This window comes from Oryctolagus cuniculus, chromosome 2 (genome assembly GCF_051225735.1).
Source record: "Oryctolagus cuniculus isolate XC-2025 breed Fujian yellow rabbit chromosome 2, ASM5122573v1, whole genome shotgun sequence".
Taxonomy (NCBI): domain Eukaryota; kingdom Metazoa; phylum Chordata; class Mammalia; order Lagomorpha; family Leporidae; genus Oryctolagus; species Oryctolagus cuniculus.
In genome coordinates this window covers 113,755,988-113,781,435 of record NC_142868.1, presented here as the reverse complement: position 1 = coordinate 113,781,435, position 25,448 = coordinate 113,755,988, and the positions used below count along the sequence as shown (strand labels likewise).

The following is a 25,448-nucleotide window of genomic DNA, read 5'->3' as shown; positions in this document are numbered from 1 at the left end:
CTGCAAATAAAAATTAAAAAAAAAGAAAACTATAAAGAAAAAAAATCTGGGAAATATATTTTCCTGGAAAAGTTGATTTTCATAAGAGTGCCTGCAGCCACCATCACGTAGCTGCCACACAGGACAGAGGACGTGCAGCTTCCCGCTCTGCATTTTTTTTCTCTGTATACACTAAGATGTTTTCACTATAAATGAACAACCACCTTGAACAAACAGAAACCTTACAACACGGTGCTGCATTTTCTTTTTCCTGTTTGTAAGCACTGGGACTTCATCTCATCTGTGATGTCTGATTCTGAGAGCCGCAGGCACTGCGATGCCAAAAATGAGGCGACAGACACTGAAATCCAGTATCTACAACGGCAAATCACAAGAGCTGATTTCCCGGGCCAGAGAACTTTCCAGAAGCTGTGAAGTGGGGGACAACAAAGCCCAAACAACACCAACAGTGCTGTCAAGAGAAGCCACTGCCTTGCAAGGTGCCACATCCACCCCTCACAGCCTGGCAACCTCAAACAGACAAAGCCTCCGAGCTTCCCACACACCCATTCAGACAAAATTATTATTATTATTATTATTATTTTGGTGACGGATGCAGATAACATTCACCAATGAGTTGCCTGAGAAGTCAGTCTGACATAATATCCCATAAAGCTTTCGCTGCTTGAACCGTAAAAGGTTTCACAGAGCTTCCTTCACTTCCAACTTCTCGAACCAAATTCATAGCAGGTTAGAGCAATCCGGCCCAGGTGATTTATACACAGGAGGCTAGATATCACACACTAACTTCCATGCATACAACGGGGGTTCAAAAAGCTCATGGGAGATGCATATTTTGAGAAACCTATCTATGGACTTCAAAATAGTTTTTTTGTACTAAAATAACCTCATCTTTCCATTGGGTTTTCCACGAACTTTTTTGAAGTACCTTTATACACAATTTTCACTCGGTCCATCCTATATTTCTGTTATTTAAACTTTGCACTGCAGACAGTATTTGGAAGTCTAATCCAGGGTGTTTTAGCAACCTACCCAGTTAGATCTGTACCCACTCTCTTCCTTTTCTACAAGAGGCGGAGAATCCAATTAGAGTTAGGATTATTATACAAGTCTTGCTCTGTCTTGTTTCTAAATTAGACATGCGGTCTCTGGAAGTCCAGAACTTAGACCAAAAACTTGCTCATCTTAAGAGCATACTGTGTGCTTTGGCTTTGTAAAATACAGGAAGACGAAATTCTAGACGGCAACATGGTGTTTCCCTTCACTTTGCTCTCTGCCATCCCGGGAGTGAGCCCTTGCCAGGCCTTGAAGTTCTGAAGGCTTCAAGTCTCTCCACCCAACTTCTCTTTCCACTCTAAAGACTTGAGTCCAGAGGAAAAAAAAAGTGCACCACTCAGCCTTGGATAAGCCGACTCTGGAGGAAGGAGAATGCCAGTGAGCAAGCGTCTCATGAGTTCAGATCAGGCTCCTGCAGATTTGAGAATCTCAAATTCCACAGGGAGTCCTGCACCTGCTCAGCCACCTACAGTAGCGGGTCTTCCTGCTGCCTTCTGTCCATCCCCGCCCTGGGTGTGCGCACGGTTGAAACAGTAGATATTCTACCTTGAAAACACTTTCCCACCCAAGACCAACTGTTGAAGAGTTTATGCTGAAAGAGAAAAACAATGCAAATTTCAGGCTAAGAGGAAATACAAGGAAAAGCAACTTGTAAGATACTGAATCAGTTTCCTTTGTGACTAACACTAATTACTGCAAAGAGGCAAGGCATTCTGCTACTGCAGAAAGGCCCAGGGGATCAGAGCAAGAGAAAAACAGGTGCTGGTATGGTTGTGAGGACACGTTTCTGGGTCTGACCGCTCTGATTGGGTTCAGAGCTGAGAATCACTGAGTCTGAGTTCCCGGCCTAGTGCTGTTGTTAAGTACTCACCATGAACTTCCTGTGGTTTCTTTCTTTCATTCCTTTTTTTTTTGTTTGTTTTAAAGATTTATTTATTTTTACTTGAAAGGCAGAGTTACAGAAAGGCAGAGGCAGAGGGAAAGAGGTCTTCTATCCGCTGGCTCACTCCCCAGTTGGCCGCAATGGCTGGAGCTGCGCCAATCTGAAGCCAGAAGCCAGGAGCTTCCTCCAGGTCTCCCATGCAGGTGCAGGGGCTCAAGGACTAGGATCATCCTCTACTGCTTTCCCAGGCCATAGCAGAGAGCTGGATCGGAAGTGGAGCAGCCAGACTCAAACCAGCGCCCATATGGGATGCTGGCACTGCAGGTGGCAGATTTACCTGCTATGCCACAGCACTGGACCCCACTGTGGTTTCTTTACAAGGAAAATAACAAAATCAACTCCACCCTCTTCACAGGCTGTTGTTAAAGACAACATGATATGGCAGAAGTGACAGCGTCTTCAAAAACACAGATAACATAGCACTTTGTGACCTTGCATTCTGCTAACGTATCTCTGGTCTACAATGCTCTTTCACATCTATTTTCTTTCTCTCCAGGTTGTATATATATTTACAGGCTGTTGAAATTATAACTCCAAGTTTGTATCTTCCGTAGGGCTGGCCAATGGCATTGTGCTACGTTAATTCCTGAACTTGACTCAAAGTTCCAAGAACTAGATCATCTCTACACTTCTGCCCAGCTTGAGAAGTCATCTACTCTATGCACCAATAATCTCTAGCCAGGCATCTCCCCATCCTGGACTTTGAACTACATTCAACAGCTGATCTGTATTTTTGAAAAAACTTTTTATTTCTTTTCACTTTGAGAAGCAGAGAGATGAGAGCGAGCAAGGCAGGAGGCCAGAATTCAATGTGGGTCTCCCACATGCGTGGCAGGGATCCAAGTATTTCAGTCATCGTTTGCTGCCTCCCAGGATAGGCATCAAAAGGAAGCTGGATTGCAAGTGGAGAAGCCAGGACTCAAACCAGATAACCTAACTGCAGAGCCCGATGCCTATCTGAGATTTTTGTTTCTTCAAGTTCACTGTCCCACCCTTGTGTTCCATCACCACTAATGATGGCGGGTTGGGGCCACACCAGGTATCTGCAGAGCACTTCCTTCCAAGAGCCTGCGTGACTCATGCCTGGGCCCGCCCAGCACTTGGGAGGTGCTCGGGGGTTGTTGTCGTAACATTTGCAAGACTTGGAAATTCTACTTCAAGCTCAGCTCTGGGGATGTTGATTCTGGCTAACAAGTTTCATGCAAAAACAATCCAAGCACTTAGACTCACTTTGGGAATCTAGCATTCTTGGGCTTTTGATACTGAGACAATGGAAAACTTTTCTATCAGCATAGGTGCTGCCAATAATTGTCATCCATTTAAGCACTTCATCGTTCACATCGTTGCCCTGCAATTTCCAAGGCCCCCATACATCAGAGGCTGTACCCAACACTCTCACCTCCCTGAGAGGGAAGACTGTCTCCTGGTTCAGCACTCTCCAAAGAAGCACATTTTAGGCATAAGCATTGTCTTGGTCTGTTCTGCACTGGTTTAATTAAATACCTGCTGCTGGGTGCTTCGTTAAGGAAAGAGGTTTCTTTTGGTTACAAATTTGGATGCCAGGAACATGGTATGGGCCTTGGCTTTTGAAGGTCTCTCATCACGTGGCAGGAGGGCCTAAGAGGGAACGGTCGCAGGCTGAGAGAGGAGGCCAGAGAGCTGAGGACACTGAACCCTCCGTAAATCAACACATTCTGGCGCTAATATTTTCGTCTAGTCTTGAGAGAGCAAGAACTCACTTCCCTAGGAAATGAATTGATCCCTATTACCTCACAAAGACACCTTCTCCCCACACCTCCATGCTGGGGCCTCGACATGAGTTTCAATGAGGAGAAACCATAGCTCTCTTCATTTTGTCTTTGCCTTTTAGACAGAGACAGAGACAGAGAGAGAATCCCTTTATCTATTGGTTCACTCCCCAAATACCAACAATAGCCAGGACCAGGCTGAAATGAGCAGCTGGGAACTCAATCCAGGGCTCCGACGTGGGTGGCAGGGAGCCAACTAGTTGAGCCATCACTGGTTGCTTCCAGGTCCCCAGTGGCAGGAAGCTGGAACCAAGAAGCAGAATTGGTAATGAAGCCCAGGCACTCCCATACAGGATGTGGCACCTTAATTGGCATCGTGACCACTAGAGCAAATTCCTACCTTTATTTTAACTAGTTGATAAGTAATGTTTATATTAATTAATGAAAAGAAACACAAATGTTACTGAAATGTTGTTTTTAATTTGCACCAAAACCCACAAAAATAATGCTTTTTAAAAAATGTTAGCATTTACATCTAAATAGAAAAAAATAATAAAGGGAAAGTTTCAGTATAAGAGAAGTGTATGACTTCATCAAAAAATACAGCTTTAGGAAACAGCATTGTACCACAGTGGGCTAAGCCACTGCCTGCCATGCCAGCATCCCATACTGCAGTGCTGGTTTGAGCTCCCCTGGGAAGGCAGCTAATGATGGCCCATGTACTTGGGCCTCCGCCACCCATGTAGGACAACAGAATGGCGTTCGAGGCTCCTGGCTTTGCTTGGACCAGCCTACTGTTGCAGCCATTTGGGGAGTGAATCAGCAGATGATAATACCTCTGTCTCTTCCCTTCCCTCTCTCACTCTGCCTTTCAAATAAATGAAAATAAACTCTTTAAGAAAACATAGCTTTGCTAAACAGATTTAAAAAAACCCTACTGCCTTCATGCACTCATGCCAGCATCTTACAAAGTTGCAAATCTGACCACGGACAAAGCTTCTGTGGATGAAACACTGAAAAGGTGCAATCATTCTAGAGTATTAATTACATGGGAGTACTTTTTAAAAAGTTCACAGAAAATAAAATTAAAAGATAAGTTGACTTTAGTGCAAAAATTTTGAAATCTGTGCATAGTCGTTATTTATTTGAAAGAGGCAGAATTACAGAATAAGAGAAAGAGAGAAATCTTCCATCTGCTGACTCACTCTTCAAATGCCAGCCACAGCCAGGGCTGGGCCAGGCCAAAGCTGGGAGCTGGAAACTCCATCTGGGTCTCCCACATGTGTGGCAGGGACTCTAGTACTTGATCCATCATTTGCTGCCTCCCAATTTGCCCAGTAGCAGGAGGCTGGATCTACAGCAGAGGTAAGAGTTGATTCTAGGTACTCTGATATGGGATACGGGCATAGCAAGCAGCAGCTTTAGCCCAATGTACTAACCTGCCTAGTTTTCTTTTTTTGAGATTTATTTATTTGAAAGGAAGTTAGAGAGAGAGGGAGAGACAGAGAGGTCAATCTTCCATCCACTGGTTCACTCCCCAGATGGCCAGGCTGAAGTTAGGAGCCAGGAGCTTCACCCGGGTCTCCCACTGGGGTACAGCAGCACAAGCACTTGGGCCATCTTCTGTTGCTTTCCCAGGCATATTAGAAGGGAGCTGGATCAGAAGTGGAGCAGCCAAGACTGGAACCCAGGGCCCATACGGAATGCCAGCATCAGGAGGTTTGATCCACTACACTACAACGCCAGCTCCCATAATCTTTTATAATACGCATTTTCCATGAACTTTTCTGAAGACCCCTTGTGAATTACAAAGGCCTCATATGACTGCACTTTAGCTGTCCCTGCTGACTGGGTTTTCCTAAGAACACTTAGAAAAACATGTTCAGGTGTCAGGGCTATGCCTCTCCAGCCACCTCCCTGTCTCCAACCTCCACCAACCTCCAACTTCTGCTGGGATCTCACAATTACCCTTTGGTGACCCGGGTCAGTTCAATTTGCTGGGCCCCTGACCCTTGGGCAAGACACGGGAATGTAAGAGGAGAGGCCCTGTGGCTCACGGAGATGAAGCTCACTTATGACCACCACCAAGGTGTGAGATGACCTGCAGTGGGGAGAGCAGGTCTCATCTTCTGGTGCACTTCACGGTCTTCTCCTAATGATCAAGTCAAGTTGCAGGGAAAAAGTAACCTGCCAGAGAATTTCCACCGAGATTGAATCTGAATGTCAGACTGCACAGCTGGGTGACCTTGACCGTCATTCCAATGTTTTTATGGGGACCTCAGCTCCTCCCCAACACACACACGTAGGAAACAGGGCGATGGCCACAGGAAGTGAGAATTCTCATCTGCACTAGAGCCTCACTCTTTGGGGCTGACACAAAGCCTTCCTTCTGTCCAGAATCATAAAGGCTTCCAGCCACAAATGATTTGGAGGCAGGGGCTTAAAGCAATCGACAAGGATAAGTGCAACCGTAACCAATCCCATCGAGTGCTACCCCAGGCTTTCTAACACACAGGAACCTTCTCGCTCTGGTCCCGTGGTCCCCTTCTGGAGTCCCATTTCCACCTAGAGCTCGCGCGCCCCACTTGGTAGGGGAGGAAGTGGCTTTGCTCAACAACACTCCTGAGGTTGCAGTCAGTGTCTGCCCCACCTCCGAGGTGACTAAGGAGGAGCTCATGGTGGGGCACTCAGCAGGTGTCTCGCTTCAGGCTTCTCTCTTGGTGGTTTGTCTTCGACACTCAACATCTCTGCGTTCATGCTACCTTTTTTTGGAAATGAAGGCATTCATTAAAACCTTCTGCTAAGACACAAATGGAGAGGAGGGAGATGCAGGCAGGGAGAAATTATATCCTTAGAAGCCATCCACACTTCGGCTTACAGAAGTCATTAACATGTCATTAGCCTGCCAGCTGAGTTGACCCGGACATGCCCGGAGGGGACAGCACACAGGGATGGGAGAAGGACGGCTCAGGAGTTGGGAGTTTCCAAAGCCTGGCACGGCATCCAGTACACAGACCTGCAAACTGTGCTGCAGAAGAGAAAGCAATGCCTGTCGGTGGATGAGGGGAGAGGGAGGAGGGAGGTGCACATGGGGAGACAAAAAGGCCCAGAGACAAAGTGTGCCTTCTGGGAGCAGGGCAGAGGTTGGCTCGGACTCAGCAAGAGAAACCCACCTGACCTTACAATTAACTGTGTGGCAGCCACAGGCAGCCACAGCTTGAAGGGGGCCAATGCCTCCACACTCTGTAAACCCCTGGAACCATGCCATACCTGTGCTGAGGACAAAGAGACCCTGTAGCACCACCTACATTATCTGCAAAGCCAGGGTACCACATGTTCTGGATGCCACGGCACCCAGAGTGGCCCACTGGCCAGCAGGACGGATGGAGCTGAATTGCAAAGAGGCAACAGGTGAGTGTGAGTGTGTGGATGTCCATGTCCACGCAAGCAGCAGGATGGGATAGCTGGAAACGCATCAGGTGCTTGGGTACAATTTTAGCTCAGACTACAAATGACAAGTGGAGCTGGGGTCACAGAGACAGGGAAAGCAAGGGCCCGCCTGCCAATGCCCAGGAAGCAGAAAGAAAAGAAAAATATCCCCACCAGACAGTGACCTTGTACCCAGCTGACATCTGCAACTCCTGGGGTGCTGGGGGAATACTTAGGATTCTCAACAGATATTTTATTTATTAGGTAAGGCTGGAACAAAATCCCACATTAAATAGAATAGCTGATTCTTCATCCAGTCCCTGCCAATGTTGGCTTCTTGCACAAATGTACTGCAATGTCAAAATTAGGAAACTGACACTGAAACAATCCATAGAACTTACTCAGATTTGATCGGTAGTGCATGGTGTGTGTGTGTGTGTGTGTGTGCACTGCTGATCCCACCAGAATTAGGATATTTAACTTCACCATCATTACAAAGTTCTTTCATCTAGCCTGTTATAACCATTCCCACATTCCTATCCCAAGCCACCAGCAACCTCTAATATGTTCTCCGTCTCTATAATCGTGTTATTCCACAAACATTATACATGGACTATGAAGCAGGTATCTTATTGGCTTTATACCTCCCAACATAAGTTCCTTGAGACGCCCCAAGTTGTGGTTGGCACCAGTAGTTCATCATTTTCATCACTGTGATGGGATTTAGGCAGCTGCAAGTTTCTGCATACAAATAATTTTTTTTTATTTGACAGGTAGAGTTGTAGACAGTGAGAGAGAGAGAGAGACAGAGAGAAAGGTCTTCCTTCCGTTGATTCAGTCCCCAAATGGCCGCAACAGCCGGTGCTGTGCCGGTCCAAAGCCAGGAGCCAGGTGCTTCCTCTTGGTCTCCCATGTGGGTGCAGGGGCCCAAGCACTTGGGCCATCCTCCACTGCCCTCCCGGGCCACAGCAGAGAGCTGGCCTGGAAGAGGAGCCACTGGGATGGAACCCGGCGCCTATATGGGATGCCGGCACTGCAGGCAGAGGATTAACCAAGTGAGCCATGGCGCCAGCGCCGGCCCCTGCCTACTACAAATAAAACTTCTGTGAATCTTCATGTGCAAGTTGTCAGGTGAAAATACACTGAGATACACCGAGAGGGCAACTGTTGATTCCATTTTTTTTTTTTAAAGCTATAGAAAGGACTGAGAAACTGTTTTTTGGAGTGGCTGTACTTTTACATTTTCACCAGCACTGTGTTATTGTTTCAGTTCTTCGGCATGTTGCCAACATTTGGGGTTATCATTCTTTTTTTAAAGATTTATTTACTTGAAAGTCAGAGTTATACCCAGAGATAAGGAGAGGCAGAGAGAGAGATAGAGAGAGAGAGAGAGAGAGGTCTTCCACCCACTGGTTCACTCCCCAGATGGCCGCAACGGCCAGAGCTGCGCTGATTTGAAGCCAGGAGCCAGGAGATTCTTCCAGGTCTCCCACATGGGTGCAGGGGCCCGAGGACTTGGGCCATCTTCTACTGCTTTCCCAGGCCATAAACAGAGCTGGATTGGAAATGAAGCAGCTGGGACTTGAACTGGCACCCATATGGGATGCCGGCACTGCATGTGGCAGCTTTACCTGCTTTGCCAGAGTGCCGGCCCCTACCGTTATTCTTTATTTTAGCCATTCTAAAATAAAGTTGTGTTCTGATAATGCACTGCACTTTTGGATTGCATTTCTTCCAGTGGCTAATGATGTTCTGTATCTTTTCATGTGCTTCTTTGCCATCTAGATACAAGCTCTAGTGAAATATCTCTGTATGTCTTCCTCCATTTTCCCACTGGTCTGTTTGTTCCTTTAATACTGGGAGTTCCTCATGTATTCTAGATCCAAGTCCTTTGTTGGATATGATTTACAACTATTTTCTCCCAGTCCATCATCTTGGCATCATCTCACCACATCTCTCACAGAACACAAGTTTTTAATCATTAGACAGTCTAATCAATTTTTCCTTCTGTGGATCAAGCTTTCTGGCACCAAGTTATTTCCCTAGCACTCACAGTTTCTCTGCATCCCTGCCAGTGGTTCCAGGTCCCAACAACTTTCTCCTATGTTTTCCTTTTAGTTTTTTTATGGCTGCTTCGAGAAATCACACAAATTTGGTGGCTTAAATCAACATACATTTAATGAGCATGCTGGGGGTCAGAAGCCCAAAATTTAGTCCCACTGGGGATAAGATCAAGGTGTCTCATGGCTGTGTTCATCTGGGGATTCTGGGAGAAGAACCTGCTTCCTTGCTCTTTCTAGCTTCTGGAGGTTGCCTACATCCCTCGGTCATGAGCCCTTCTTCTACTCTCAAAGCCAGGTCTCTCACTCATTCTGCAAAGTTCCTTTTGCCACAAAAGAGAGAATATCCACAACTTCTGGAGACTTTAGGATGCAGGCTTTGGGACCGCAGTCATTAGCTTATCAGTTTTTTTTTTCCCCATAGAGGTTTTATAGGTTTTTATTTCACCTTCAACTTCATAATACATTTTGGGTTAATTTTGAACAGGGTGTGAGGTTTAGGTTAAGGTTTATTCTTTTGCCTGTGAACATCCAATTGATCTCACCATTTATTAAAAGAACAATCCCATTTTAATCCACTTGACCAATCTCTGTATTTTCACTGGTATATTTAGAACTTAGATTAATTACGATATGCTAGGATTTCAGTCTGCAGTTTTATTCTTTGTTTATTGTCACTTTCCTGTGGTATGGCTTATTTTCTTCTTGCCTTCATGAGAGCTGCTTAAACATGTTTTAGAGTTCTATTTTGATTTATTTATAATGTTTTGGAGTCTATGACTGGCTTGGTCCATTTTCCATTGCTACAACAACATTCCTGAGACTGAAGTCGCTTCTAGTAGCTCCACCCTTACACAGTTTGAAGGACACTACAGTGGTGAGGAGCAGCAGCTTCTGTGGCCCGCGGTGCTGGAGCCTGGGAAGCCGCAGTGCCCGGTGCCAGCATCTGCGTGGCCTCCAGGGAGGGCCTCCGTGCTGCATGGCAACATGGCAGAGGGCATCACCGGTGACACAGCAACGCCAGCTCGGTCCCTCTCTCCATCTACAGCCCCCAGTGCCAACATGGAGGCTCCGCCCTCACCACCTCATCTCATCCTAATTACCTCCCAAAGGCCCTACTTCCAAATGCCAATTACACGCATTTGGGGATTAAGTTTCCAGTGCGCGAACATTTAAACCAGAGCGCTGGCTCTGGGAAGCATTGCCATGTGATGGCATCATTTTGGAGTGACGTGTCAACACCTTACTTCTGCTTCATTCCCTTTACTGTTTCCACTTCGATAACGTGACTGTCGCCAAGTGTTTCTTCCACACTCATTGATCAGCACATCTGATGGCGTTAATTCCTTCATTTCACTATAAAATACGATTAAAGGAACTCACAAGGAACACGGCTTATATTTTTTACTCATCCAATTTGTGATCCTTTTTTCAAAGTCCCAGCTCTCTGTGGTGCTACTTTCTTTCTGGTAGAGAACTTCCCTTAGCCATTCTGTTTGTTTATTTATTTGAAAGAGTTACAGAGAGAGAAGGAGACACAGAATGAGAAAGAGATGGATATATATTTATCTCCATCTGCTGGTTCACTCTGCAAGTGGCCACAAAGGTCACGGCTGAGCCAGTTGCAAACCAGGAGCTTCATCTGGGTCTCCCCAGTGGGTGGCAGGGGCCCCAACACTTGGGCCATCTTCTGCTGCTTTTCCCAGGGCATTAGCAGGGAGCTGGATCACAAGTGGAGCATCCTGGTCACAAACCGGCACCCATAAGGGATGCTGGCATCTCAGGTGGTGGCTTTACCGGCTACACTACAATGCCGGCCCCTCCTTTAGCCATTCCTTAGTGTAGGTCTAACCAGAAGCAAGTTTTCTCCGTTTTCCTGAGCTGTGCTGGACAGTTATCTGCCTTTTATCATCAATGGTGGAGCCTGTTGGACAAGAGCCAACTCATGCCCAAGAGCTACGCTGCAAACCCCTATTGCTGCTGGCCGAATGCCAGCTAGCCAGGCCCAAACTAAGATTCCTGCACCCAGATCTGGCCCAGTGCCCACAGAGATGAAGCCAGAGTCGAGGCCTCTCCTCGTGAGAGACTGAGCCCTTAGGAGGTCAATCAAAGCAAGGAGAGCTGTGTAGCCATCTTCCACAGCTCAGCTGGGAACTGAATAGCTTTAGAAGTTTGGGTCTAAACAATGTGAGCCCTGGGATCCTTGAACTTCTGATGTGACCCTGAGACATCCATTCCTGTATCCAGATACCACCTTGGCACAGGTACCAGGCCAGGGCTGTCCCACACAACACTCCCTCCCTTACACCCAAAGGTGTCCTTAAAGGACCACAGAATATAATGATCTTCCAGGCTCAGACCTCAGAGACAAAACGAAAGACCTTAAGTAGAAGGTCAACATCAATATATAGCCCTCTATCTGTGGCTATGATGGGGTAAGACAAAATCATAGATATAGGAAGGTGTTGATTTCATCCCACAAAGCCATTCCACTGTCAGGATTTGCTTCCTATCCTCTCTGAATTCTGAAAATTGAAACTAAAAAGCAGCTATAACCACACAGTATAGTCTTATGACTCTTCTATTTTATTATTGTTGTCAATCTCACTGCACCTAATCTGTAAATTAAACTTTATTTTAGGTATGAATGTATAGCAAAAACATCATGTAAATACAGGATTCTATACTATCTTTGGCTTCAGGCATCCATGGAGGATCTTGGAACTCCCCCCTGGAGAAAGTAGGAGGTACTACTGTAGTTACAGTGGTTGGTAGATGTAGCTGTTTCCATTCTGTGTGGAAATGCAGGACTACCACACGTCCAGGCAGAAAGAACAAGTAACTAAACAACAAGATAGAATGAAAGAAGAAGGATGAAGTCAAGTGCATCAGAGGAGAAAAGATCAGGCAATTCTCCCCTGGAATGGGAGAGAAGCAAGCATGGGTCAAGCAGGGAGAAAATTCAAGACGAAAATGACAGAAATTGAAGATGTTGCTCCAAATGCACTGTACTGATGACTAGATTTTTCTTTTTCAAGGTTGGTTGGTTTGTTTAAAATATAGAGGGTTAGAGAGGAAGATAGAGAGATCTCCAGTGCCCCAATGCCTGCAACAGCCAGGTCTGGGCCAGGCTGCGGCCAGGAGCCAGGAGCTCCATCCAGGTCTCCCAAATGGCTGGCAGATGCCCAGGCACTTTGACCACCTTCCACTTCCTTCCCAGGCACGTTATCAGGAGGCTGTATGGGAAGCAGAGCAGCTGGGACTTGGACAGCCAAGGGATGCCTGTGACCTAAGCTGCAGCTTAACCCACTGCAGCACCACACTTTTTCTTTTTAATGAAAGAAAAATTTTGAGTTACTGAAATCAATGCGATTCTGTCAGGATCATGGTGGTTTCCGAATCGAATCATCAAAATCATTGGAAAACTTCCCAAAAACACAGATTTCTAGGGCCAAACATGACCACATTCAATCAGAATCTGCTGGAGGGGCCCAGGAATCTGCATTTCAAAGTCTCTTCTGTGAGGTCTGAGTTCCGATGTTCAACAAAGGATGTGCATCAGAAACACGGAACCAGGCAGTGAGCAGACCCAGGCTCTTCCGAGCGTGGGCGTCCTTGCAGTTGTACCCGGCTGGACCACAGCACGTGTTCCGAGAAGTGCATCCCCGGGTGATTTCATCACCGTGGGAACCCACAGTGCATCTACACAAGCCTGGATGATGTAGGTCCATCACTTGCCTTGGCCTCTTGATAGGCTCACAAGACAAAGCATACAGGAGATGTTTAAGGCTGCTGCCAGGGTAACATGGCATATTGTTTTACAGTTGACATTTTTTTAAATTAAGTAGAAAGCATATATTCTAAAATAATGATAATAGTAATGAGAATAATGAAAATAATATAATCAATACATAAACAATAACATAGCTGTTTACGATCCAGTATTACGAGCTATAATTGTATGTGCTGTCCCTTTATGACTGGCAGTGCAACCAGCAGGTGTCTACACCAGCATCATTGCCAACACGTGAATCATGCATTCCATTGCAACATTACCACAGCTATGACATCACCAGAAAACAGCAAGTTTTCTGCTCCACTGTGAGACGAGGGGACCCTATCATATATGCAGTCCATTGTGAACCGAAATGTTAGTGTGACTGTATCTGAAGTTGCCCAGGAGACCCAATGTAAACTCTGATTATGAACCACAGTCCGGAGATTGGACTAGAAAGATAAATTATCCGGATAGGATCCTTGAGTTCAGCGTGCCCATTGATTTTTAGTTCTTTATATCACCTGACAGTTTCCTGTGCACATTCCACCCATCAAAATGGCACCTGCTTCCAACCCGGTTGTCGCCTGCGGGCTGATGTGGTTCCCTGCAGGTTCCTGGCAACCATGCCTGTGAGGAGACCGTGTCTGACTCTCTGCAAAGACACCGGCTGTGGAGTGAGTTTTGTTTGAAGTCTCCTTCAGAGAAAGCCTATCAATTAGTATCTCTGAACTAATCACCCAGTGCACCTTAAAAGAAAACAGCAGGCTGCAGGAGAGAGAGAGAGAGAGAGAGGGCAAAGGAAAGCAAGGACGGCTCTTGGGTCACTAATTGCAAGCAAAATATTTTCAGGTGGACTCACACTTAATTCGCTCAGGGACTCCCCTGCATCACTGCTGCTATTCTGATTCGGCAGCAACAGCACGACATCAATCACAGACCTGAGAGTCTCCTACCAGCTCTCGGACTTCGAGGCAAGCTGGAAGTCCAGCCTTTGCAAGATCTACCCTCTAAATATAAATTTTTCTTTCGTCCAAAAATGACAGGATGATCTAATTTTCCTGCTCCAGCAACCCCAACATATCATCTGCTGGATGCTAAGTTTACAGCATGGACAGAAACTGCCAGTTCCTGTCTTTTACTAGGACATTCATATTTGCAGGCTCGACAGACAGTACAAGCCTCAAAGGCCATTCCGCCCCCCACCCCCACCCCCACCCCGCAATGTATTAACCCCACTTTGGAAATACTCAAGATATAACAAGAACAGGAAAATATTCTTACCCCAACGAAGGCTGGCTCCAGCTGTGGCTCAGCAAGTCAAAAACTAGTAAACTTGTTTGCAACAACATCCTAAAAATTCCAAAGGTTATTTTCCCCCTACACAGTTACAAAGCCATCTCCTACGGAACAGTGTCACATCTGTGACGTGACCAGGATTAAGGCAAGACGCTTCCTGCTTATAGCAATTGCCTGGTTAGAGAATAGAGACAAAAAATGGGGCTTGAGGCTGTCAGCTAATATTTTTAACTTAAAAAAAAAAAGACTCCTTCACGCTTCTCGGCAGAACCGTGCGATTCTTCTGCAGAGGTCAATTCCTCTCTCTGTTGGGCACTGAATAGTTTTGTGCATTTCCCCATAAGACAAACAAAAGGTTATCCCTGAAGTTTTGACTGTGTCTGAGTGACTTAAACTGCAGTTAGGGAGTTTTTCTTTGATATCAAATTACCCGAAACATCTCACCAAAAAAAATCCTCCTTCCAATTAATAAACAATTGCGGTGTTCTAACCAGGTTCCAAAGGCAAGAACCTCACATTCCAAATCTTTCCATTCCTGGATGAGCTTCGGTATTCAGATGCTAACAGGATGCCCACTGATTTTTTTTTCTTCTTTGCTGTTTTTTTTGTTTTGTTTTTTGGCTAGTATTCAGGCTAAGGAGTTTGTGTAACAGACTTTTTTCCATCTTATGACCTCAGTTTTAGGATTTTTTTTTTTTGCAAAATTTATTTTGCTTGGCATGTTGCCAGGATCCAGGCTTATTTTTTCCCCCTTTTTCCTTCTGTCATGATCTCTCTTCTCTTTCTCTCCCCTTTTCCACCTATCTTTTATAAATTAAGAATGTAAAGTCCACTTCGCCGGCCATCTATGTGGTGTGCTGTAGGGTTGCTAGAATTAGCAGGTGAAAACACGGGCTACCTAGTTAATTTAGAATCCCAGGTAAACAACAAGTAATTTTTTCAGTGTAAGTGTGTCCCAAACAGGACACTGGTCATACAAGTATTTACACTAAGAACTATTCTCAAGTATGGCATGGGGACATACTTAGAGTAAAAAAAAAAAAAAATCATTGCTTGTTTATCTGAAATTCAAATGGAGCTGGGCTCCTTGTGTTTTATCTGGCAGCCGGGCTGGGAGGTTAACCAGAAGGAATAAAAAAGCAACAAAGGCATCCATTTACCCGTCTTGGAAGAAGAGAAATTTCCATGCCCGTCCTTCTGAGTGCTTTCTGTCTAGGTGTCAGGTTCTCTACGGCTTCCCTTCAGCTTGCTTTGACTCATCCTGTTTAACCACAAGCAGCTCACGCCCTAATACTGAAGACATTCCACCTCCGGCTCACTCAGAGCCACCCAGCCCAGCTGGGTCGCCGGCAACACGGGACCTCAGTGCAGCCACAGGACCGTACAAATAAATACTCCTGTTTTAATTGATGATTTTTTTCTTCAAACTTTTTTTTTTTTTTTTTGACAGGCAGAGTGGACAGTGAGAGAGAGAGAGACAGAGAGAAAGGTCTTCCTTTGCCGTTGGTTCACCCTCCAATGGCCGCCGCGGCCGGCGCGCTGCGGCCGGCGCACCGCGCTGATCCGATGGCAGGAGCCAGGAGCCAGGTGCTTTTTTTTCCTGGTCTCCCATGGGGTGCAGGGCCCAAGCACCTGGGCCATCCTCCACTGCACTCCCTGGCCACAGCAGAGAGCTGGCCTGGAAGAGGGGCAACCGGGACAGAATCCGGCGCCCCAACCGGGACTAGAACCCAGTGTGCCGGCGCCGCTAGGCGGAGGATTAGCCTAGTGAGCCGCGGCGCCGGCCTTCAAACTTTTGACATCAAATTTAGTATTTATAAAGGCACTGAAATGGTTTTGTTTCCCGAGTTCTGACTCTGAGGCGAGTGAACATGATTAGGAACAGTGACTTTTAGGAAAACCCACAGAATTCAAATTTCTGTATCTTTTCATTTTTCATTTATTTTTATTTGACAGATGAGTTAGACAGTGAGAGAGAAAGACAGAGAGAAAGGTCTTCCTTCCATTGGTTCACCCCCCGCAAATGGCCACTACGGCTGGAACTACGCCGATCCGAAGCCAGGAGCCAGGCGCTTCTTCCTGGTCTCCCATGCGGGTGCAGGGCCCAAGCACTTGGGCCATCCTCCACTGCACTCCCGGGCCACAGCAGAGAGCTGGACTGGAAGAGGAACAACCAAGACTAGAACCCAGTACCCATATGGGATGTGGGCACCGCAGGCAGAGGATTAACCTAGTGAGCCATGGCGCTGGCCCCAGATTCCTGTATCTTTAAAAAGGGAAGATAAAAATAGCAAAATGCTTCAGGTATCTAAAGAAAAGATGAAGCTGTTAACGATGCTAACTACTAACTCGAGCGTAGTTTTGGACATCGACGTGAACGCACACTGACACACTTCACCAGCATCCTCTGACCTGGATACACAAGACTGCTCAGTAGTTCGGGACTATTCTAAAGTATAATAGCCAAAATGGTGCCCGTGCCTGCCCGTGGCAGACAGCAGAGGTGCAGGAGTCAACCCAGCTCAAGTTCTAGCTCTGTCACAAACCAGCTCTGTGACTCTGGCCAGGTGTCTCAACCTCTCTGTGCATATACACCTTCACTGAAAATGGGGAGAGTCACCCCAGAGAGCTGTGAAAAGAGCAGGGGCGAAGTGCTGAGAGCAGCATCCAGAACAAGTCAAATTTGGGGGCTGGAGATCTTTGAGTAAGCCCACATGGACAACAGGAAAACACAGGTCATGAAATCAGACATCTCCATTTTTATAATTGGTGCTTGAGAGAAAAGAGCTTTGGATGATATATTATTTACAGAATGACAAATACCCATGTTTAATGTACTTATTGAAAAAAAAACCAACCTTTTGCTTCTAGGAGACATAATTTCTGGGGTTTTGTGAAATTAGCATCAAACTGTTCCAAGAATGAAGCTTCTGGTTAACAGTTCTATCAGTTATGGGTTATTTTTTTTGTTTTGTTTTGTTTTTCTTGTTCTTATCTCACCCTTTTTATTATTCTATTTATTCCTTGAAACTCAAAAAACAAATAAGTAACAGCCTTTCCCATTCCTCCCCCCAGTCCCCTGCGCAAGTCAGTTGATCTAACTCCATCCCTTAGCTTTGGGGTAAAACAGGTTTTCATGAGAAGCCATCCCTAACCACTGTGTTTTCCTGCCATCCTGGGCTTCTTCATTTGTCTATTTTGTGTTTTTCACGAAGTTGCAGTGTCTATAGTCTGAGTCAGTGTCACAAAGGGCAGTCCGGAGTCAGACACCTCTACAGTGAAATCTTGGCTCGGCCATGCTGTGTGTGTGAACTTGTGGAGCCTCAGTCTCTTCATCCGTAAAATGGGAGAATCTAATGTCTGCTGCTTGAGTTGCCATGAAGGTTCAAAGGGTTGATTCGTGTACAGAGTGAACCTGTGTCAGTTTACACCCATTGTCACATTACTTAATTATCCTATTTTTTTAAATCCTAATTTTAGAAAAAACAGTCTTCAATATTTGTCGCCTCTTAATCACAATATACCAACATCTGTACTGTTCTAACTAGAGGCATAAAATCCCAAGGAATCCTGGATTTTAAAGCAAGGATGGGCCGGCGCCGCGGCTCACTAGGCTAATCCTCCGCCTAGCGGCGCCGGCACACCGGGTTCTAGTCCCGGTTGGGGCGCCGGATTCTGTCCCGGTTGCCCCTCTTCCAGGCCAGCCCTCTGCTGTGGCCAGGGAGTGCAGTGGAGGATGGCCCAGGTGCTTGGGCCCTGCACCCCATGGGAGACCAGGAAAAAAAAGCACCTGGCTCCTGGCTCCTGCCATCGGATCAGCGCGGTGCGCCGGCCGCAGCGCGCCAGCCGCGGCGGCCATTGGAGGGTGAACCAACGGCAAAAGGAAGACCTTTCTCTCTGTCTCTCTCTCTCACTGTCCACTCTGCCTGTCAAAAATTAAAAAAAAAAAAAAAAAAAAAAAAAAAAAAGCAAGGATGCCCCCTCTGACAAGAAAAGTCACCGCTGCCAGCTCCTTAGCTCGTCTGATGGGTTCCAGACTGCAGCCTCTGCTCGTTCCCAGTGTCCCCACAGGAACACAGGGCTCACTCAGCACGCGTGGGCTGCAGCTGGGCTCCTACGTCCTCTCCCTCAGCCCCCTCCAAGGCTCCGAGGGACGATGGACGTCATTCTCTCACCAGGAGGGATGGAGGGCGGCTCTTAAAGGCTTTTAGGGAAACAGCAGCCCTTTGATCAGAACTGGGATTTCTTCCTTAACGCTTCTTCCACTCCATACGCCTCTGTGCCAGGCTACAAGCCCTCGAGAGGTGCCGCCAGCCCAGCCTGCGCTTGGCTCTGCCAATGCCCACTGTGAAACTTCTCGGAACCAATTCTCTTCCCCGAGACCGCGTCTGTTCCCTTCTGTAATAATGTACTGAGGCTGCTCACCACACCTCCCAGCCTTGTGCGGATTAAATAAGGTGTCGTGTCCAACAGACACATATAAATTCGTGGCAAGCAGGCAGCAGAGGAGAGAGGATCCGCCCGAGAGGCACAGGGTGGAAGGAGAAGTTGAGATCTGGGTGTCAGGGTACGCAGGGCGGGTGTTCAGTATGCAAATACACGAGTTCTACATTTTGGAGGTTTACATCTTAATTAGAATCTGCAGAAGAGAATGAACAAATCTCCCTAATGGTATTTTCGAAAGAAGATGTGCAAAACGCAGGGCAAATATATTCCAATCATCCTTTGTGTTCTGTGTTCGTTCATTTACTCACACCGACACTTTCGCACTGAGTAAGCATCGCATTATGAACGCTGGGAACAGCGCCAACACATGAGCACGCGGAAGCTCTATGAAAGATAATATTGGGAGGAAGCATAACCAGTCCGTTAACGTCAGGCAATATTTATTGATTACCCACTGCAGTCAATAAATATGTTAATAGGGACCACACTTCCCCACAGCCTGAGTGATTCAGAAAAAATGCTGCCATCTGCTAAAACCACCGTGAATACAGAGCAGCAAAAGTTGATTAATTAATGCCTCTGTAGCCTGAAGAATGCACTGCAAAGCTGCCCGACTCTTGGAGAGACTGTGTTCCTCCTCATCATGAATGAAGCAGGCAGTGGGTTATGGGGTGTCCTTGGGGGGTCCCTGACAAAGTAGCTTCTCCTATGACATGTGTCCCAAAGGCCTACCTCTACCCAAAGGGCCTGTGAGTGGGTCCTACAACTCTCGCAGTTGTCTGTCCTTTGAGTTACAGCTTTCCTAGGTCCTAGCGGAATGCTCCCGTGTTCTTGGAGGACAGCGCTGCAGGGAGATGCATGGGGTGGTCCCATCAGGGCGGCCTGGGCCACAGAGAGGGCCCATGGGGGCCCCGCACTCACTGGCTGTCAATCTTTCAGCCTCGTATCCTCATTTGGAAGACGCAGCAGGAAGAACACGATTGTGCTTCCAAGACTACGGAGGGGACTGAGAGGTCGTTTCTGAACAGTGAGCGAGCCAGGACTGGCATCGTGGTAGAGCCCAGTGCACCGGCTTTCTTCCCTGCTTCCTCACTCCTTTGGCACAGAGCCTCTCAGAACTTGCCCGTAACCTACACTGTGCTTTTGGGAATACTGCTTGACAGAAGATTTATGTGGTTATGACCTGCATTTAAAAGCAGGGACTAAGAATACAAATTGTCAGAGTAGTGGTAGATAATGCTTGCAAATGGTTCAGTAAACACATCCTCATAGGATATGATACAAGGTATTTTTGTGACTATGTAGAATGTACTAAAAAAAAAAGTTTAAAGGGGGCCAGCGCCGTGGCATACTAGGTTAATTCTCCACCTGCGGCTCCGGCATCCCATATGGGTGCTGGGTTCTAGTCCTAGTTGCTCCTCGTCCAGTTCAGCTCTCTGCTGTGGCCCAGGAAGGCAGTGGACGATGGCCCAAGTGCTTGGGCTCCTGAACCTGCATGGGAGACCAGGAAGAAGCACCTGGCTCCTGGCTTTGGATCGGCGCAGTGCGCCGGCCACAGCACACCAGCCATAGCAGCCATTTAGGGGGTGAACCAACGGAAGGAAGACCTTTCTCTAGTTTGAGAGGGTTATAGACCAAAAGAGAATTGAAAGCAGAGATTTGAAGAAGTATTTGCATGTCCATGTTCATAGCAGCAGTATGCACAATAAACCAAGAAGTGGGAGCAACCCAAGTGCCCGTCGACAGACATACAGATGCAATGAGGTTGTAGGTTAATAAATTCAGGACAAACCAAGCACGCACTGAGCACAGCTAACCCAGTGCTGAGTGAGCAACACAGCACAGTGCAGATGGTCAGTCGCTCCCTTGTGACTATGGGGCTGACCGGAGGCTGTGGCTGTGCTGCACAGCCCAGCTCTAGCCTGGATGAGATCCACGTCAACATCCTAGTATGGTTTCTGTGGAACGTGCGTCCCTTCTGCACCATGCCAAAGCTGCCAGGCAGGGATGGAAATTTTGACCTGTGACCCCACAGGAAGGGAATGGGAGGATGTTAAGTGAACTAAGCCTATCGTAGAAGGGCAAATGATACAAGATTCCATGGTAGATGAGGTACCTAGAGAGGAATGGCAGTTGTGAGAGGCTGGGCAATTACTGTTGAACGGGTACAGAGGTTCAGATTGCAATGATTAGAAGAGGGTTCTGTAGATAGACGTACTGATGGTAGCATCATATGCAAACGCACTGAAGTCACTGAACCACACACATAAAAATGGTCACGACACTACACCTTACATCACGTGCATTCTGCAACAGTGAAAATAAAAATTTATATTAGGAAAGGAAGTTTTAGGAACCGTGACCTAGACAACACCCTCAGAGGACGTATGCTTGGATGGAGCCCGGGGACAGAGCGAAGATGGAGAGTGAGCCTCTGGGAGTCTCAGAAGACAGCAAGACTCCCTCATTTTGCCAGAGAACGCTATGTATGGCCTCCAGGACCACGGCAGCCATCCAGTCTGTTTTAACAGCACACACATGGTCTGCAGTCTTGCTCTGGGATGGCACCATCTCCCATCGACAGTCTCGTGTCTGTGCGAGAGTACAGCCGACACTCAGTGTCCCTCTCGGGTGAAGCCGACGAGGGCACTCTCGCCGTCTCTCGTTCAGCCAGGCTGCCCAGCCCAAAGCCAAAGCTGGGTACCTGAGGCTGGTGAAAGTCTCTGTGTCTCACCCACTGGGTCAGCCACGCCCCGCTACGAGGAAGCAGGGGCGAGGAAGCTGTGCAAATCATCCCTGTTGTATTTCTTATTCCTGGCATCTAAAAGCTGCAGGGAGAGGGTCTGGTCAACCTTCTCCAGGTCAAGGCTTAGTGTTCGGTTTCTCATTTTCGTAGCTGACAGCATCCTGGCAAATCAGCTTCACTGATGCAGAAGGGAGGTCTTTGGGGACAGACGCCTCATAGACTAAAAGATCAGCCACAGTTCATCATTTTAGACACAGATCGCCACAGCCAAAAGCAGTATCGGGAAGGTTTCTAATTTCTCTGGGAACAAAAAAAGTGTCTTTTGGTAACAATGCTTGAGTTGCCTTTGATCTCTCAACTTCCAGGAGCTATTATATAAACAAGTTGTGTAACATTAAATGCAATTGTATGTTTAGAACACAATTGTGCTTCTGTGTATTTTTTCCTCCACACTGAACATTTTCTTTTTATTAATATATTTTTTTAAAAAGATCTATTTATTTATTTGAAAGGCAGAGTTACAGAAAGAGAGAGGGAGAAACAGAGAAAGATCTTCCATCCGCTGGTTTATTCCCCAAATGGCTGCAATGGTTGGGAGCTGTGCTGATCTGAAGTCAGGAGCCAGGAGCTTCTTCCAGGTCTCCCATGTGGGCGCAGGGGCCCAAGGACTTGGGCCATCTTCTACTGCTTTCCCAGGCCATAGCAGAGAGCTGGATCGGAAGTGGAGCAGCCAGGCCTCAAACCAGTGCCCACATGGGAAGCTGGCACCGCAGGTGGAAGCTTAGCCTAATAAGCCACAGCACCAACCCCATTTACTGAGCATTTTCTAAGATAGCTCTACAATGAGTGTAAGAATTTTTAATGAATCCTTTGTTGTGACTAGGTTGCCCTTTTCATCTTATTAACCATTCACAAAGTTCCGTGTTTGACACCTGGAAAGAATCTTTAGGCTTCACTAGACCCTTCCTGTTCTACAAGTCAGTGGTGCTCATGCCTTCCAAGAAGTTTTAAAATCGATGCCCGTGCTTAAAACAGAGGTCAGGCCAGCGCCGCGGCTCACTAGGCTAATCCTCCGCCTAGCGGCGCCGGCACACCAGGTTCTAGTCCCGGTTGGGGCGCCGGATTCTGTCCCGGTTGCCCCTCTTCCAGGCCAGCCCTCTGCTGTGGCCAGGGAGTGCAGTGGAGGATGGCCCAGGTGCTTGGGCCCTGCACCCCATGGGAGACCAGGAAAAGCACCTGACTCCTGGCTCCTGCCATCGGATCAGCGCGGTGCGCCGGCCGCAGCGCGCCGGCCGCGGCGGCCATTGGAGGGTGAACCAACGGCAAAAGGAAGACCTTTCTCTCTGTCTCTTTCTCTCTCACTGTCCACTCTGCCTGTCAAAAAAAAACAAAACAAAACAAAAAAAAAAAAACAGAGGTCAATCCTTTAGCATGCTCTAGGCTGTGCAATATCTCTGCAGAGAGGCAAACCCAAGCACGTCTGGCCAATGGTCTTAGCGTCTGAGGGCGGCTTCTCCACACTGATCACCCAGCTTTTCTTCTTGAAGACCTTTAAAATTTTCTAATAATTTGTGTTTTTACTACCCTTACCTTGAAGGCTTCTGAAGTATCACTATGTTCCTAAATCTATATATATGAAATACATGAAATTGTATAACTTGAATAAAATTTTAAAAAATAAACAAAAAAGAAGAGACAAATTCCAATAAATCTGTAATTACTACCAATTTTTCAAGCTGCTGTAGTCATAAATACTATCATAATAGCAGAAACAATGATTTATTGAGTGCCTACCAGATAACAGGAACTTCCCATATATTAATGCAAACTATTGTACTGACCTTTTAAAAGTTTTATTTATTTGAGAGGCAGAGATAGAAAGAAAGGCACACAGAGAAATATAGAAAAAGACAGCAAGAGACAGAGACAGTGGACTCTCAACTGCAGGTTCACTTCCCATGTGCCTGCAATAGCAGAGCCGGGCCAGGCTGAAGTCTGGAACTGAGGGCTTAATCCAGGTCTCTCATGTGGATGGCAGGCACTCAAGTACATGAGCCCTCACCTGCTGCCTCCCAGGGTCTGAAGCCAGAATCAGGAGAGGAGCCAAGACTGAAACTCAGGCATTCTGTATGGGACATGGGTGTCCCAATCACTGTCTCATCACTAGGCCAAATGCATGCCCCTGTCCTTCCTTTTTTTTTTTTTAATAGAAGTTTTAGAATCAATCAGACCCATTTATAAAAAAAAAAAAATGACCAGCTGGCCCCTGATGGAAATTGTTTTGAATGTATAGATCACTATGAAGAAAAACTGGCACATCCACATTATTGAGTTTTCCAATTTATGAGCATTTGCTCATTTGTTAGGTCTTAAATTTCTCTCATCAGTGTGCTAGTTTCCTTTGTATGGTCTTATGTGTCTTATCACTACATGCACTACATTGTTTTTTTTATGTTACTGTAGATGGAACTGCTTTTTAAATTTCATTTCCCAAATTCTTATCGCTAACAGTTAGTAACACAATAGATTTTTTTATATTGACCTTGGTACATCTACTTACTGAATAGTTTTTATTAGATTCAAGATATTCTTTGTACACAATTTTTTTTTAAATCTTCACATCTATGATTTCATTACTGCACCGTCCAGAACGTCCAGTGCAATAGAGAAGAAAGAAAAACTGACATCATTGCCACATTCCTGATCTTAGAACAAATGTGCCTGGGGCATCACCACCGAACATGATGTTAAGAAGGTGTGTTTTTCTTCTTCTTTTTTTTTTTTTTTTTGCGTCCATCACCAGATTAAGTAAATTCCCTTCTAATCCTAGTGTGTTAATTTTTCTTTTAAATTAAAAATAAGAGTTTGATTTTGCAAAAATACTTTTCCTAGATCTATTTAAATGACCATACGTTTTCCTCCTTTATTTCATCAGTACAGTGGATCACATCATTGACTTTGTAACATTAAACCAACCATGCATTCCTGGGATAAACTCTACTTAGTCACGGTGCATTATATCCTGTTCATTTATCATTGGATTAGACATGCTAATATTTTGTTAAGAATTTTTTTTTTTTTTTTTGGACAGGCAGAGTAGACAGTGAGAGAGAGAGAGAGAGAGAGAGAGAGAGAGAGAGAGAGAGAGAAAGGTCTTCCTTTGCCGTTGGTTCACCCTCCAATGGCTGCCGCTGCTGGAGCGCTGCGGCTGGTGCACTGCACTAATCCGAAGGCAAAAACCAGGTGCTTCTCCTGGTCTCTCATGGGGTGCAGGGCCCAAGGACTTGGGGCATCCTCCACTGCACTCCCGGGCCACAGCAGAGAGCTGGCCTGGAAGAGGGGCAACCGGGACAGAATCCGGCGCCCCGAGCGGGACTAGAACCCGGTGTGCCACCGCCGCAAAGCAGAGGATTAGCCTATTGAGCTGCAGCGCTGGTCGTTGTTAAGAATTTTATCTCAATGTGTATCAGAACTACTGGATAATAATTTTTATAAGATTTTCTTCAGGTTTTGTTACCAGGTTCCACTGACCTTCCACAGTGAGCTAGATAGATTTCTGACTTGAATTTTCTGAAAGTTTGTTAGAATAGTAGTTCATTTACTGGTATTTCATTGTACAAACATTTTTTATTTAAAATGTTGACAGAATTTATCAGTGAAACTATCTGGCCACTGAAAATTTTTTGATTTGATTTGAAAATGATTATGAATTCAATTTCCTTAATAGCAATAGTTAAGATTTTCTATTCTTGTGAAAATCATGACAAATTCCATTTTTCAATATATTAATTATTTCAGCTAAGCTATCAAATCGGAAGTAGTTCATAATATCCTCTTAAAAGCTATCTGTAAGATAGGTGGTGGTATCCTTTATTCTATCGTTGATGTTAGTAATTTGCATTTTCTGTTTCTCTTTTTTTTGATTATTCTCACTAGGGTTTTACTG

The 25,448-nt window shown here is 46.1% G+C and overlaps 1 protein-coding gene across 8 annotated transcripts in view; it reads right to left on the bottom strand.

The window, feature by feature from the left end:
- Nucleotides 1–25,448, bottom strand: part of AFF3 (ALF transcription elongation factor 3) — a 598,401-nt gene that overhangs the window by 148,626 nt on the left and 424,327 nt on the right. Inside the window, exon 1 of one of the 8 annotated variants that reach the window (XM_089325979.1) lies at nucleotides 14,296–14,691. The exons of 6 other annotated variants lie outside the window; for them this stretch is intronic. In XM_089325979.1, the coding sequence (XP_089182105.1) occupies nucleotides 14,296–14,363 (68 nt within the window). In that variant the 5' untranslated portion in view covers nucleotides 14,364–14,691. Of the gene's footprint in view, nucleotides 1–14,295; nucleotides 14,692–25,448 lie in introns of those variants that run through there. One more of the 8 variants, XM_089325978.1, reaches the window with a different exon arrangement.